This window comes from Petromyzon marinus, chromosome 1 (assembly GCF_048934315.1).
Source record: "Petromyzon marinus isolate PM22_M1 ecotype Great Lakes invasive population chromosome 1, UKy_Petmar_22M1.pri1.0, whole genome shotgun sequence".
Taxonomy (NCBI): Eukaryota; Metazoa; Chordata; class Hyperoartia; order Petromyzontiformes; family Petromyzontidae; genus Petromyzon; species Petromyzon marinus.
The window spans coordinates 25,954,679-25,969,088 of NC_133667.1; the positions used below are offsets into that span (position 1 = coordinate 25,954,679).

The 14,410-nt window shown below is 48.4% G+C and overlaps 1 protein-coding gene across 1 annotated transcript in view; it reads right to left on the reverse strand.

The window, feature by feature from the left end:
• Positions 1-13,824, reverse strand: part of DNAI3 (dynein axonemal intermediate chain 3) — a 27,664-nt gene extending 13,840 nt beyond the window's left edge. The window contains exons 1-14 of the mRNA XM_032956667.2: positions 13,374-13,824; positions 12,337-12,499; positions 11,832-11,876; positions 10,795-10,976; positions 10,366-10,470; positions 9,274-9,420; positions 8,631-8,824; positions 8,337-8,453; positions 7,521-7,714; positions 6,503-6,627; positions 5,698-5,787; positions 5,311-5,400; positions 4,367-4,492; positions 3,668-3,741 (exon numbers count right to left, since the gene is read on the reverse strand). Of these exons, the coding sequence (XP_032812558.1) occupies positions 3,668-3,741; positions 4,367-4,492; positions 5,311-5,400; positions 5,698-5,787; positions 6,503-6,627; positions 7,521-7,714; positions 8,337-8,453; positions 8,631-8,824; positions 9,274-9,420; positions 10,366-10,470; positions 10,795-10,976; positions 11,832-11,876; positions 12,337-12,481 (1,634 nt within the window). The 5' untranslated portion in view covers positions 12,482-12,499; positions 13,374-13,824. The remainder of the gene's footprint in view (positions 1-3,667; positions 3,742-4,366; positions 4,493-5,310; positions 5,401-5,697; positions 5,788-6,502; positions 6,628-7,520; positions 7,715-8,336; positions 8,454-8,630; positions 8,825-9,273; positions 9,421-10,365; positions 10,471-10,794; positions 10,977-11,831; positions 11,877-12,336; positions 12,500-13,373) is intronic.
• Positions 13,825-14,410: the final 586 nt, after the last annotated feature.

A 14,410-nucleotide genomic window follows, 5' to 3' on the forward strand; every position in this document is an offset into this window, starting at 1 on the left:
GGCCTACTATTCATCACACCCGTGCTGGTGTGAGGGGCGTGCTGTTCATCACCCCCGTGTTGGTGAGAGGGGCCTGCTGTTCACTCCCATGCTGGTGAGAGAGGCCTACTGTTCATCACACCTGTGTTGGTGAGAGGGGCCTGCTGTTCACCACTCCCATGCTGGTGAGAGGGGCCTACTGTTCAACACACCAGTGCTGGTGAGAGAGTCCTGCTGTTCATCACACCAGTGCTGGTGAGAGAGGCCTGCTGTTCAGCACACCCGTGCTGGTGCGAAGATGGCGCTGATGATGGTAGCCTCAGCCGGTCGGTGCGCCCTGTTTTGTCTTGTTTTGTCTGTCAATTCAGTGTTTTGCCAAGATTTTCGGAGTTCTCTAACAAGAGACGAACTTTTAAATATCAGGGAAACAACTCCTGTGGATTTAATTCCTACTTTTCTGCTTCCAGCGGCAGAATTAGTAGGCATTCTAGTCAATGCCGCGCTAGGCTTTGCTCAAGCGACGAAACGCCGCCCAAGGGGTAAACGGTCGGGGGCTCTAGTACGGCTACGCAGACGCGGGATCCGAACAGTGCTTCCGAGCTTTTTCCTCTCCAACGTACGTTCACTGTGCAACAAAATGGATGAACTTCAGCTACTGATGGTAAAAAACAAAGACTTTCTTTCAGCTTCTGCATTGTGCTTCACGGAAACATGGCTGTGTGATTTGATTCCGGACACTTCGCTACAACTAGCAGGATTCCATCTTGTAAGATCGGATCGTGACATAGCACTCTCCGGCAAGACGAAAGGCGGTGGTATTTGTTTTTACATTAACAGTGGCTGGTGTGTAGATGTCACAGTGATTCTGCAACATTGTTCTCCACTCCTTGAATCAATTTTTATAACCTGTAAACCGTTTTACTCGCCTCGCGAGTTCGCGTCGCTCATTTTGGTCGGAGTTTATTTGCCGCCTTGTCCTCAGGTTAAAGAGGCCCAACGCATGCTCGCCGATCAGATTCTGAGTGTGGAGCGAGCAAATCCAGATTCGTTGGTTATCGTACTTGGCGACTTTAACAAAGGTAATCTCAGCCACGAACTCCCCAAATACATACAATTCATTAAATGCCCAACCAGAGAAGGGAACACTCTGGATCACTGTTACACTACAGTCAGTAGAGCCTACCACGCCGTCCCCCGAGCAGCACTAGGACACTCTGACCATGCCATGGTCCACCTGATTCCTGCATACAGGCAGAAACTAAAACTCTGTAAACCTGCTGTGAGGACATCTAAACAGTGGACCAGTGAGGCTGTGGAAGATTTGCGGGCGTGCTTAGACTGTACTGACTGGGATATGTTCACGACTGCTACCAATAGTCTGGATGAACTCACAGAGGCTGTGACGTCCTACATCAGCTTCTGTGAGGACTGCTGTATCCCAACACGTACCAGGGTGAACTTTAACAACAATAAGCCCTGGTTCTCAGCAAAGCTCAGAAGGTTGAGGTTGGAGAAGGAGGAAGCGTTTAGGAGTGGAGATAGAGACAGATTCAAGGAGTCGAAGAACAGGTTTAGCAAAGCGGTGAGAGAGGCTAAACGACTGTACTCAGAGAGACTAAAACACCAGTTCTCTACAAACGACGCTGCTTCTGTCTGGAGAGGGCTCAGGCAGATCACCAACTACAAACCCAGAGCCCACCACACCACTAACGACTCCCGCCTAGCCAACGACCTGAACGAGTTCTACTGTAGATTTGAAAGACAATTGGACTGTCCTGAACCACCCCTTCCAACCCAAGAGGCCCCATCCCCCACCAATACTACAGAGACGACTATCTCCTTTCAGGAGGGAGAAGTTAATAGACTTTTCAAGAGGCAGAATCCACGCAAAGCAGCCGGGCCGGACTCTGTCTCTCCAGCCACCCTCAGGCACTGTGCTGACCAGCTGTCTCCGGTGTTCACCAACATCTTTAACACCTCCCTGGAGACATGCCATGTACCAGCCTGTCTCAAGTCCTCCACCATCATCCCTGTGCCCAAAAAGCTAAGGCCAACAGGACTAAATGATTACAGACCGGTCGCCCTTACATCTGTGGTAATGAAGTCTTTTGAGCGCCTGGTCCTGGCACACCTCAAAGCCATCACAGACCCTCTCCTGGACCCCCTTCAGTTTGCCTACAGAGCCAACAGGTCTGTGGACGATGCAGTTAACATGGCCCTCCACTTCACCCTACAGCATCTGGACGCCCCAGCATCCTACGCCAGGATCCTGTTTGTGGACTTCAGCTCTGCCTTCAACACCATCATCCCTGCCCTGCTTCAGGACAAGCTCTTCCAGCTGAACGTGCCATACACCACCTGTAAATGGATCACAGACTTCCTGTCTGACAGGAAGCAGTGCGTTAAGCTGGGAACACAAGTCTCTGACTCCAGGTCCATCAGCACCGGAACTCCTCAGGGCTGCGTCCTTTCCCCTCTGCTCTTCTCCCTGTATACCAACAGCTGCACCTCCAATCATCTGTCCGTCAAACTATTGAAGTTTGCGGATGACACCACCCTCATTGGGCTGATCTCTGGTGGGGATGAGTCTGACTATAGGTGGGAAGCTGACAATCTGGTGACCTGGTGTAGCCAGAACAACTTAGAGCTAAATGCTCTAAAGACAGTTGAGATGGTTGTGGACTTCAGGAAGAATACAGCACCACTCACCCCCATCACCCTGTTAGACTCCCCAGTAAAAATTGTAGAGTCCTTCCGCTTCCTGGGCACTATTCTCTCCCGGGACCTCAAGTGGGAATTGAACATCAGCTCCCTCACCAAGAAAGCTCAACAGAGGATGTACTTTCTACGGCAGCTGAAGAAATTCAACCTGCCAAAGACAATGATGGTGCAATTCTATACAGCGATCATTGAATCCATCCTCACCTCCTCCATAACCGTCTGGTACGCTGCTGCCACTGCCAAGGACAAGAGCAGACTGCAGCGTATCATCCACACTGCTGAGAAGGTGATTGCCTGCAATCTACCAACCCTCGAGGACCTGCACACGACAAGGTCCATGAGGCGAGCGAGGAAGATTATGGCCGATTTCTCCCACCCTGGACACTCTCTGTTTCAGCTACTCCCCTCCGGCAGAAGGCTTCGGTCCATCAGGACCAAAACCTCACGCCATAAAAACAGTTTCTTCCCATCTGCTGCTGGCCTGTTAAACAAGGCCAAGGGCTAACACTGTTTTTAACATTTGATCTACATAACGACACCTTGCCGATATTAACTATGTTACCCTATTTGTATTTTTTATTTTTTAAATTATATCTTAAAGCTATTTTATATTCGATATGTATTTAATTTTATATACTTCAGCCCCTTGGTGTTAGACTTTTAACCCTTATTATAGTAAGACTTGTTTAAAACTTATTTAAGATTTTAGATTCCTATATGTTGAATGTATGCACCATCCTGCCAAAGTAAATTCCGTGTCGGTGTGAACTTACATGGCGAATAAAACCCTTTCTGATTCTGATTCTGATTAACATCAGCAACAGAGGCAGCAGTGACAACAGCAGCAGTAGCAGCAATATTCGGAGAAACAACGGCAGCAACAACAACAGAAAAGAGCAGCATGAGCAGTAGCAGCATTGAGCTGCCAGCTGTTACTGTTGGAGATGGCGCGGAGGGATTTCTGTACCAGTCTGTGGCACTCGTGAGCAGCTGTAGGCACATCCGGCTCTCGTTCTCCACAGCAGCACCCGCCCGCGTCACCTACCCACGGGGGAATCCATAACACGTGCAGCATCAGCATCTGCATGCCACGAGATCCTCCCCTCCGCTTGCTGCTCCTGATGCCAGGCAAGGTCTCATGGGCCTGGTGCTCTCTGTACATTCGGGTACCTCTGAGTTTAAGCCCAAAGAGAATCCTCTAGCAAGAGAGAACTGGGTGTCAGTATTACTGCGATTGCTATATTGTTAGTACGAAACTACTACCCGTGCTATAGTGTGAATACAAGTGGTACTGTTAATAGATACAATAATTTATTGCTCAAATGAGCATTAAGGCTGTGCACAGCTCCTAATTACAACCTGAACCAGTGGTGGAAATTCAATACGAAATTCCTATGGCAGGGGTGAATCTAAATGAAGGGCAACCATTGCTGACTTCCCCACGATGGACTGATACGCATTTTAATGATCCCAGAGGGACGAGGGACTGAGTAAACCCTCAATGACAATCTGAACTCGCAACCTTCCAATTGCAAGCTGCTCACTCTACCACGGAGGCACCTGCTCGGATGTTAGTGTGAATTCCAGTTATAAAATGCTTGTGCTCATGCTAGTGATTTCCGATACGTTGGGTCAGCACTAGCGCTGCAGCGGTAAGTGCCGCGACCTCAAAGTGCGCCGGGAGCCACTGCACGTGCGAGACGGGCGCTCTGTGTCCGTGCTCAATGGCGGAGACGGCGCACCAGCGCAGGCGGACGTCCTCCACAGACCCCTCGTCCTCCTCAAACGAGCGCTGAGGACACGGGGACACCGGGACACGGGGATGTGAACACAAGGGAACTTAAGGACATAGAGACGCAGAGATGGGAGGGAACTGCTTTTTGTGTTTAGTTTCTTTGTCCTTCCCCCGCACCTCCGATTAGCACAGTTGGCTACATACAGTGCAAAAGACATTCAACATACATAGGTACACAGAGACTGAGTGAAACAGGCATAGAATGCTCTTTGTTTTTTTCGGTAAAGGCACGTAGGTAAAAAATAAATAAGTAAAATAAATGGAACCGTATTTATTTATTTTTTACCTACGTGACTTTACCGAAAAAAACCAAAGAGTATGAATCCTTGCAGTCACGAAAGCTTCAAATCTAGAATTAAGGCATAGAATGGGATAGAGCCATGACAATTTGGAGACAAAGACACATACATGAGGCTATAGAGCCATGGAGACATAAGCACATGATGACATGGAGACAACAAGATATGGGGACAAGGATACATGGATATACAATATATAACCACGAGGATTCAGATACATGGTGACACATTGGGTTATGGGAGGATAGAGACACGCAGACATGGAGACACAGGGTCACAAAGGTGACAGAGACTGTCATTAGATGAGATGTGATGAGGTGTGGTGTGATCGGGGTTATTGTGGTGAAGTGTGCTACAATGTGGTGGGACCTGGTGGGTTTTGGTGTCATTCTCGGATATCTGGCGGCGTTGTGCGGTGAAAGTAGCGTGGTGTGGTGTAATGGAACCCAGTATGTTGTGTTGAGCCGTGTGGCGAGGATTGGTTGGTGTGGCCCAGAGTGGTAGGAGCCCTCTCACCCGTGCTCCTCTGGTGAGCCCGTTCTGGTGTCCGCCCGTCCGGCCAAGCTGTAGTTTTTCCACGTGCTCCGAGATATCCCACAGCACCACCTGCCACAATGGGGAGCGTCAGCCAGCGCCTTGCAAAAAAAACACAGAGTGATTTGGGTGGCGTGGTTTGGTGGAAGTGGTGTGTGTGTGGTCAGTAGGGGGGCTACGGTGGTGTGGTCAAGGAGGTGTGGTTGTGTGATTGGATTGGTCAGAGTAATATTCTTGAAGCGGGGTGGTGGAGGTGGTGTGTTCACAGTGGTATAGCCATAGTGAGATAGTCTGAATGGGGTGGCCACAACGGCTACGAGGATGTGGACAGGTGGTGTGGACGGAGCAGTGTGGCGAGAGCCGGGTCACCTGTCCGTTGAAGCAGCCCCCAGCGATGATGTTGGGGTCAGTGGGAGAGAACTGGAAACTGAGGATGTCCTCTGGTGCTTCCAGAAGTAGCTACACTCGGAGGTAAAAACCATCACCCACCATCGCACACCATCCCACATCACCATATATAATCATCACAATAACAAGCACCATCACCCACCAACAGACACCATCACACACCAACACTCATAATCATACAAAACCACAACATCACACATGGTCACACATTAATACATACCATCATAAACCCCATCACTTAGCAACATACACACACACACATCCAAAAACAAACGAGAAAATAACAACTCACCCCAGCACGTATTATCACACACCAACCCACTCATCACACACTCATGCACACCATCACACACCAGTGCACATCAACACATGCCAGACCATACCATCACACACCGACACACACTATCGCACATTGAGATTAGTGTGAGTATTCGCACTAGTGTAAGAGGTAATATATTACTAGGATTAGTGTTATGGATAGGGTATTTTTATATTTGGTGTTAGAATCAGTGTTTGGGCTATTAATAGTTTTTGGGTAAAATTGAGTGCTAATGTATATGTTAGGGTGAATGTTATTGGCACTGTTTATACTAGAATTAGTGTTAGGCTCATGGCTCGGTTAATATCGGGAATCCAAATTCGGATAATGTTGCATTGAGTGTTTGGGTTAGTGTTTGGAGCAGGACTATTGTGCTAGTGTTAAGGTCAGCGCAGTGGAAGTCAGGGCTACTGTTAGCGTGAGGGTTCATGTCAGAGCTATGCTCACCTGGGGGTGAATGGGGTCTGTGAAGCTCCAGATGAGAAGCAAGGAGGGGCTCACGATGAGGTGTGAGGAGCGGTCAATCCTCTCGTCAAATGACGCTCGCTCCACCATTGACACACACACCACTCCTGGACCCACCAGCATCACCATCATCAGCACCATAAACAGAATAGCAGCATCATAATTAACATGTTTGTGCATGAACATATGTGAATGAATGACTCTGGCCTGGGCCTTTGCTAGATCAACTAAGCCTTAAATGAGAACCTCATGCACTATGTAAAAATCAGTCCAGGCCACACCTCTTTGTGTGCCATTCCGGCCATAACTATGGCCATGTTGGCCACAATAGGTGCCTGTTTACGGCAATTTCGCCACCATTTTATGTAGACTAAATGGAGGATCTTTGTGTTTTGAATGTGTGTATGGGTTAATGCGTGTGTATGTATACTTATGTTGGGGGAAGCAGTAGTGGAGCACTGGCCAACTACCCTCCTGTATTCTTTGGGTCTTTCGGTAAAGTGACGTAGATAGGTTCATAGGTTCCAAGAAAATAACAAAAAACTACGTTTCGATTGCAACACAAGCGGTGATGACGACCGCTTGTGTTGCAATCGAAACGTCGTAGTTTTTGCTTATTTTCTTTGAACCTATCTACGTGACTTTACCAAAAGACCCATAGAATATGAATTCCTGCAGTTACGAAAGCTTTAAGTCAAGATTTACCCTCCTGTATGTCATTTCCGACCTTAATAGGTACTTGCTAACAGCACTTGCCCCGACAGCCTATTGATGGTTATATGGGAATCTTTTTTTTTACTTATGTATAATTACATGAGTTTGTGTGCGTGGGAGTATAGTGTGTGTAAGTCTGGCAAAGCGAGTGGCAGTGGTTAGCACACCCTGCTATGAACCTGACCACTGACTTGCATCATTGGCGAGTGACGTGTCAAACGATCCTGGGCCTCTCCTAGGTGCACTTAGTCCTACATGAGTGCCCTGTGTTTTCCAGTGGTCTTACCGGGCAGGCTGGGGTGCCAGTCCACGCAGGACACCGCACGCCCCTTGCCGCGCCTTAGGTCACTGAAACTCTGGTGCTCGCGGAACTGAGTGAGGGCATGACCCCCGAACCCTGAGCCTTCCTCATCCACCAGCGCCGCCCACTCGTCCACAAATACGTTCGCGATGACGCCCTGCTGCAGGACCATCTCCATTCTACACACATCATCACCATCACCGTTGTCGCCGTCACCATTGTCATCATTAGCATTAGCAGCATTATCATCATCGAGAACTGAAGCATCATCAGTGACAACAATGGCCTCATCGTGATCATCATCAACACCATTAGTAGCCACAACAGCAACACTCGTATCAGCAGCAATACCACCACCATCATTATCAATAGCAGCAGCATCATCATCAGTGGTACCAACAGCAGCTTCATCACTGCTTTCATAATCATAAATATCAGCAGCATCATTATCAACAGCAGCAGTACTAGCAGCATTATTATCAGCAGCAGCAGCAGCATCATAACCAGCAGCATCATCATCCTTGGCAACAGCTTCAGTATCATCACTGTCTTGCCAGTGCCAATGCACACTCTTTCAAGTACTCAGTTAAGGTCGATTCGACCTAAAGGAGGCCCAGGATAGGTTAAGAATCCACTCGGTACTAATGTTGTCCATGGCTAGGTATAAATGCAGGTTGCCAGGATCATAGCACTGTCTATGGAATGTCTTCCTTCTACCTATGTCTCCCTTCTCCCTGTATCTCCCTTCTGCCCCTGTCTCACTTCTCTGCCTCCCCTCTCCTTTCTCCCTGAATATAGTACCGAGGCAGTGCAGCGGATAGGAAGGTCTGCACGCTGCTGGAGGAGAGGAGGGTGGATTGCTGCTCCTCAGACATTGTGCGTGGCTCGCTTTGCGTGCAGGCGTTGCGTGGGTACCGCCTGTGAGAAACGGGAGAGATGGCAGGTGGATGAGTGAATGGCAGATGGATGAATACGTGAGTGTGTGCGTGCTTTGGCTGAGTGTATGATTGAGTGAGTAGTTGGATGAGAGGGTGGGTTTGTGTATGGTTGAGTAAGTAAGTGGATGGGTGAGTGTTTGGGCGAGGTATCTCTCACCAAGTAGTCTGGCTGCCCTGCTCACGAGTGAGCGGCACGGCCTGTGTGTCTGCATCCACCTCCATCCGGCGCAGGGAGAATGTGGGGTCTTGACATGAGGCACAGTCGACCCCACGCATCCGCCCGGGCTCCGCATCCGAGAGTTTGAGGGGTGACCCGAACTCACGCCTCGGACGGCTCAGACTGAACCGCAGCTGGGAGACGGGGACACACAGACACAGGGACACGTGAAACACTGAAACATGAGGACACAGAGAAACATGCTGGTCTTTGCGAATTGGTCAAGGCGGGCAGCATAGATGTCGCAGTATATCAATGGATTTTTTCAGCACTCCCCTGTGCTGCCCAAAACATAGCCGACAACACAAGTGAAATAAGGCTGGGGGGAAATACTAAAAAGCTACACTGTTGTTGCTGTTCCATATTACAGCTGACCATTATGAGCATTCAAACTTGAGACTTGCAGCCCATGCATACTGCTAGGTCAGCAGCGAGCACACAGGCCATGAGGGCAGGAACGGTACGCTGCTGGCTGGGTAGTGAGTGCCATGAGGGTGGATGTTAATGGGAAACCAGTGGCTGGGAGGTGAGTGCACTGCTGTGAGGGTAGAAGTCAAGGGCACACTGGCTAGGGAGGCTCCACCTGGGGCCGGGTTGGGAGACTGGAGGCTTCGTCGATGTCAGCGTCGCTGCCCAGGGAGACCCACGGACGCGACGATGGCGGGCGGTAGTCCAGCTTACCCGCTGGGACCGACGGGGAGGAGGAGGGCTCATCGAGGGCCTGAGGTGGCTGTGATCACATTAACAATCATTAGCATCGTCGCTGATTGCATCACCAACTATAGCAGCAGCAGCAGCACGATAATGAATGTTATATCAGTACTATCTTGAAGATCAGCAGCAGGAACACCAACATCATCATCTTAATAACCAGCAGCATTAACGTCACTCACCATAATAAACATTGTCAACATGGTTATTATTATCATTGTGAAGATTACCATGATCGACACTATCAACATCATCACCAGTAGTAGAAGGCCGAATATCAACATCAACAGCATCATCATCACAAGCATCACCATGTTAAATTACACTTCTAGATTTAAAGCTTTCGTTACTGCTAGGATCCATACACAAAAAAAATGTATATGCTCTAACTTTAACATAGCTATTTCTGTGACCAGTTACAAGCCAATCACTCAGCTATTTCAATGCTAAATTCGATGCGAATTCCTTTGTCAAGGGGTACCTCTGCAGATGTGTATACTTTAACTTAGCTATTTCAATGAGCCATTTCAATGCTAAATTATATGCTAATTCCTTTGTCCAGCAGCGCTAATTCCTTTGTCAAGGGGTACCTCTGCGGATGTGTATACTTTTAACTTAGCTATTTCAATTAGCCATTTCAATGCTAAATTATATGCTAATTCCTTTGTCAAGGCGCGTGGTCTTTTTCTTCTCACATAGCTTAAAGGTCGTGATCTAAGCGTGGCTTCTTCCACTCCAGCGCTGTCCTCCAGACAGTCTCGTCCCTTCACCTGATGAAGGCCGCTTGTGTTGTGGCCGAAACGTCGTGATTTTTTTTGTTATTTTAAATTGCACTACTGTGGATCATTTATTGCCCCTGTATCCCCGTTGTCTTCATGTCCCCATACCCCAATAAGCCCATGTCTCCATGTACACATGCTCCCATGTCCTTATGTCCCCATGCTACCATGTCTGACGTACTTACATTTAAGATGTTCTCCTGGGCTTCCTTGGTCACGACAAGGTAAAACTTCTGTCCATAGCGAAAATCAGGGTCGTATCCGATCAGCAGCTCCTCACACTCAGAGTCCTGGGGCACAACAGTGGGTGAATTAGTAAGTGCGTGCATGAGTTAGAGAGTGCATGCATTTGTGAATGTGGGAGTGATTAAGTGAATACATGACTGAGTAATGGAGTGATCACCCAACATTTTTATGAGCAAAATATTGGGTGATTGGTTGAAGTGAGTGTTTAGGTTTTTCGAAGGGTGAGAGTTTGAGTGAGTTCGTGGGTGAGTTCTTGAGTGAATGAGAGGGTGGGTGGGTGATTGTGTGAGCGAGCCATCATTGAGTGAGCTAGTAAATGAGTAAGCTAAAGAGTAGACCGGCTGGCTCCCCCGTGTCCATGCCAGTACCAGCAGGGTCTGTCTGAAGGGGTGGATGTCTGATGTGGCTCCACGCTGCCGCACGTCTGCGAGCAGCGTCTCTTTGGGAATGAGGCGCACAGGCGCCGCCGCCGTCACGTCCTCGTCTGCACGCAGCCCCAGCAGCTCCTGAGATTGTGTGGACAGGAACAGGGGCAACACTCCCGCAGGGGCTGCACGCACATAGCACCGGAATAATTATACATACCACACACATAGCACGGTACACACATACACGTAGTAAACACATACACGCACATATGTATCAGTTGTACGGTTATTTACAGCCCCTACACTACCACAACCACAACGGGTGATTCGTTCAATTGCTACGGATGCAGAAATTCATTATTTTATTTAACCTGCTGGTACTGATAGTGCCTCTAGTGGCTTAAGGAGTCACGTGAACACATTACACAACGCAAGTGATCTTAATCTTGTATCGTGAGCTTAAGAATGGGTATCATCAACGTATCATTCCATTCCCTCATATATACACATTGCACATATTACACACAAAGCCTGTACAAATTGGCATTCCGGAGCCAGGGTGGAAATTCCACATTACCACAGCCTCTATGAAACAGTTACTGTTGGCCTACAACAAATTGTGTGCTACCCCTGTGATCACTTTTGAAAGAATGAAGATGATACTTCGACGATTATTACTGATGTTGTATGATGAATCAACCCCCAAACAGGATTTGAACTTGTGACCCTCTGGTTGAGGCTTGAGCACTCAGACCACAGTGCCACCTGGCACTGATCATACATATACACAGCCCTTATGTCAATACACTGTTGGACAAAAATGCCTTCCCATCGGGGGTTGTTTAACCAAACTTTACCAAACCGATGAGTGTGAGTTGAAGAAGGCGGGGTTATGATTACAGAGGTGGTGGTGATTTTAATGGAGGTTATGATTTTCAAGATGGTGGTGGTGTCGATGGGTTTGTCAGTGGTGGCCGTGCATCCAGGAAGAATGTAATTTGATGGGTGGAGCACCCGTGATGGTTGCTGTCACCCACCCGATTCCACAATCATATCCTCCTGGCCATGCTGATCCTTGAGGTCTGAAACACGAAACATCTGCATCATTACCAATCATCATCACCACCAATCATCGACATCATCACCGATCAATCAATGATCAAACAAATGCAGCAACAGCAGCAGCATAATTGCAACACTCATCAGCAGCAACAGGTTGAGAATGCTGGTGCAGCTGATGATCATAACAATGCCTCGAATAACACTGCCTATCCAGGAAAACCTTACTGAGTCTTAAAACTCTTATTTCAGGAGGGTCCTGTATTGGAATGTTTGGCGAATAATACTAACGAGTGGCATGTTGGGGGAAAGCCAAAATACCCAGAGGAAACCCCTGATGCAAGCGATGGAATGAGAGCCCCTGTCCAAATGTCCCCCTCTTTGCAGACCAGCGTCTGAGGCTCCTGTGGCCCATAAACCCCCAGCGCAGTTGCGCACCACCTGCACACCCGATAGCTGTGACACTGCCGTGGGCCCGCTCACCGGTGGAGGCTGTAGATCGCTGCGTGCCACGGCCCGTGGAACGCGCGGATGTGGAGCTGTCTTTGCTGCGAGGACGTTTGGGTTCTTTCCTGGCGGACCCTTTTTTTACCACGCCGTCCGGCTTCTCCTTGCGTATGCCTGGCATCCTGGAGCCCGAGGAAGCCTGTTTGAAGAGACGGTCACTTGATCTCCCATCATCGCTAGCAGAGGCAAAATATTATGACACTCATTATATTTTTGAGAGTTGGTGAGGAAGTGAGTGTATGGGTTTATGCATGGCTGGATGAGTGAATTCATTAATTACTGGGTGGATGAGTGGGTCAGCGAATGATTGGATGAGTGAGTGCCTGTGTGAGAGAATGAATTAATCAGTGGGTTAGGGAGTGAATGAGTGGGTGAATACCTGGATGAGCCATGTGATGTGGGTGAACAAATGAATATGTGAGTGAGAGTGAACGAGTGGGTGAATGATTATGTGGGTAAATGATGAGTTTGTGGGTGGGGTTTGTGCATTGGTAGGTGAGTGAATGAATGTAGGAGTGGGTGGGTGAGTGCATAAATTAATGAGTAGATGGGTGGGACAGTGACTGAGCTAGTATATATAGTTCGTAGGGAAGTGCGTGGGTGATTGAGTGAATGGATGAATGAGTCGGTGTGGATTCGTTCATTCAAATGAATGAATGCGCACACGTGATCGCCCGAGGAAACTCATGCACTCTACACACAAAACGCTGACCCCATCTATAGTATAACAATCATGCAGGAACAGTTATTCGACGTTTAAAGTGAATTAGTTTCCCACCACGTGTGCGGAGTACCGGTACTCATCTCTTAATTACAGCTCTGAAGCAGAACCTTGTGGAAATCCCTCATTGCCATGACAGGGGGGGAGTCCATCCCAAGGATGATCGCTGAACAAAAGAGTATCGATATTGATTTACCAATAGAAATGTATGCAGAGCCCTTTACTCGTGAAGGCTTCCCTACGCAGTGGGAGTCATGGGGGCAGGAGGGTGGGGGAGTTTGCTGGACCATACTTCACCACGCTGGTCAGTGCGGATTGGTGAAGGGGCGACGGAGGGCAGGATACCACTCGCCACTGATGTTGGCCGAACTGGGCTGTTCTCCGGGTTGACAGCGCGTAGCAGTGCGCTAACCGCTGCGCCACCGCTCCACCAGTGGACGATTCCGACTGTGCAAATGCAGTACCTGAACACTGCACGGCAGTCGACGCGCGCTCAACAACAACAACCTAAACAATAACTCGGTGTCGTCGTTTCGTTCACACTTTACAACAAATAAACCGGAACCTGAGGAACAATTTAAACTTTTTTTGCCTCTTGCCGAGTCGCCTCGCCTGGCGCGTGGGGCGCCGCTGCCTGGACACGGTTGCCGTGGCGACCTCACCTAGAGTCGGAATCGACGTGAAGGTAATCGCGATACAAATTGAGAATCGTAATTATTGACTGGGTAAATTGATGAGAAGATCTCAGAGTTACTTTGGAGAATCTGAACGTGAATTCCACACCCAGCCCCGCCCCCACCACCATTACTCTGCACCATCGGCATCTTTTGATCGGTTCTTTGATTCAAAACTGAATTTTCAAGATCACATTGATTATATTAGTAAAAATACAAAAGTAAAAATTGGTTTTCTGTATCGACACAAGCACTGCTTCCCCCCAATGTTCCGCTTGGAATTGATAAAAGCTACCATACTGCCTCTACTTGACTACTGTGACATCGTGTATAAATCAGCCCCCAGTACTTTACTGAAGAAGCTTGACTCAATTTATCACTCGGCCTTAAGATTTGCATTGAACTGCCCATTGAAGGACTCACCACTGTGATCTCTACATTGGGTCAAACTTAACATCTCTTAATGATCGACGGCTTGTCCACCAGATCTTATTTATTCACGATGTACTTACATAAAAATCAGCAGACTACCTGCTGGATCTCCTCACTATTTCGAAGAACAAATGTGACCTAAGGTCTTCGCTCATTTACCAGCTTCACATTCCCTATTGCCGTACAAAAACCGGAGGAAGGGCCTTTGCTATTGATGCCCCCA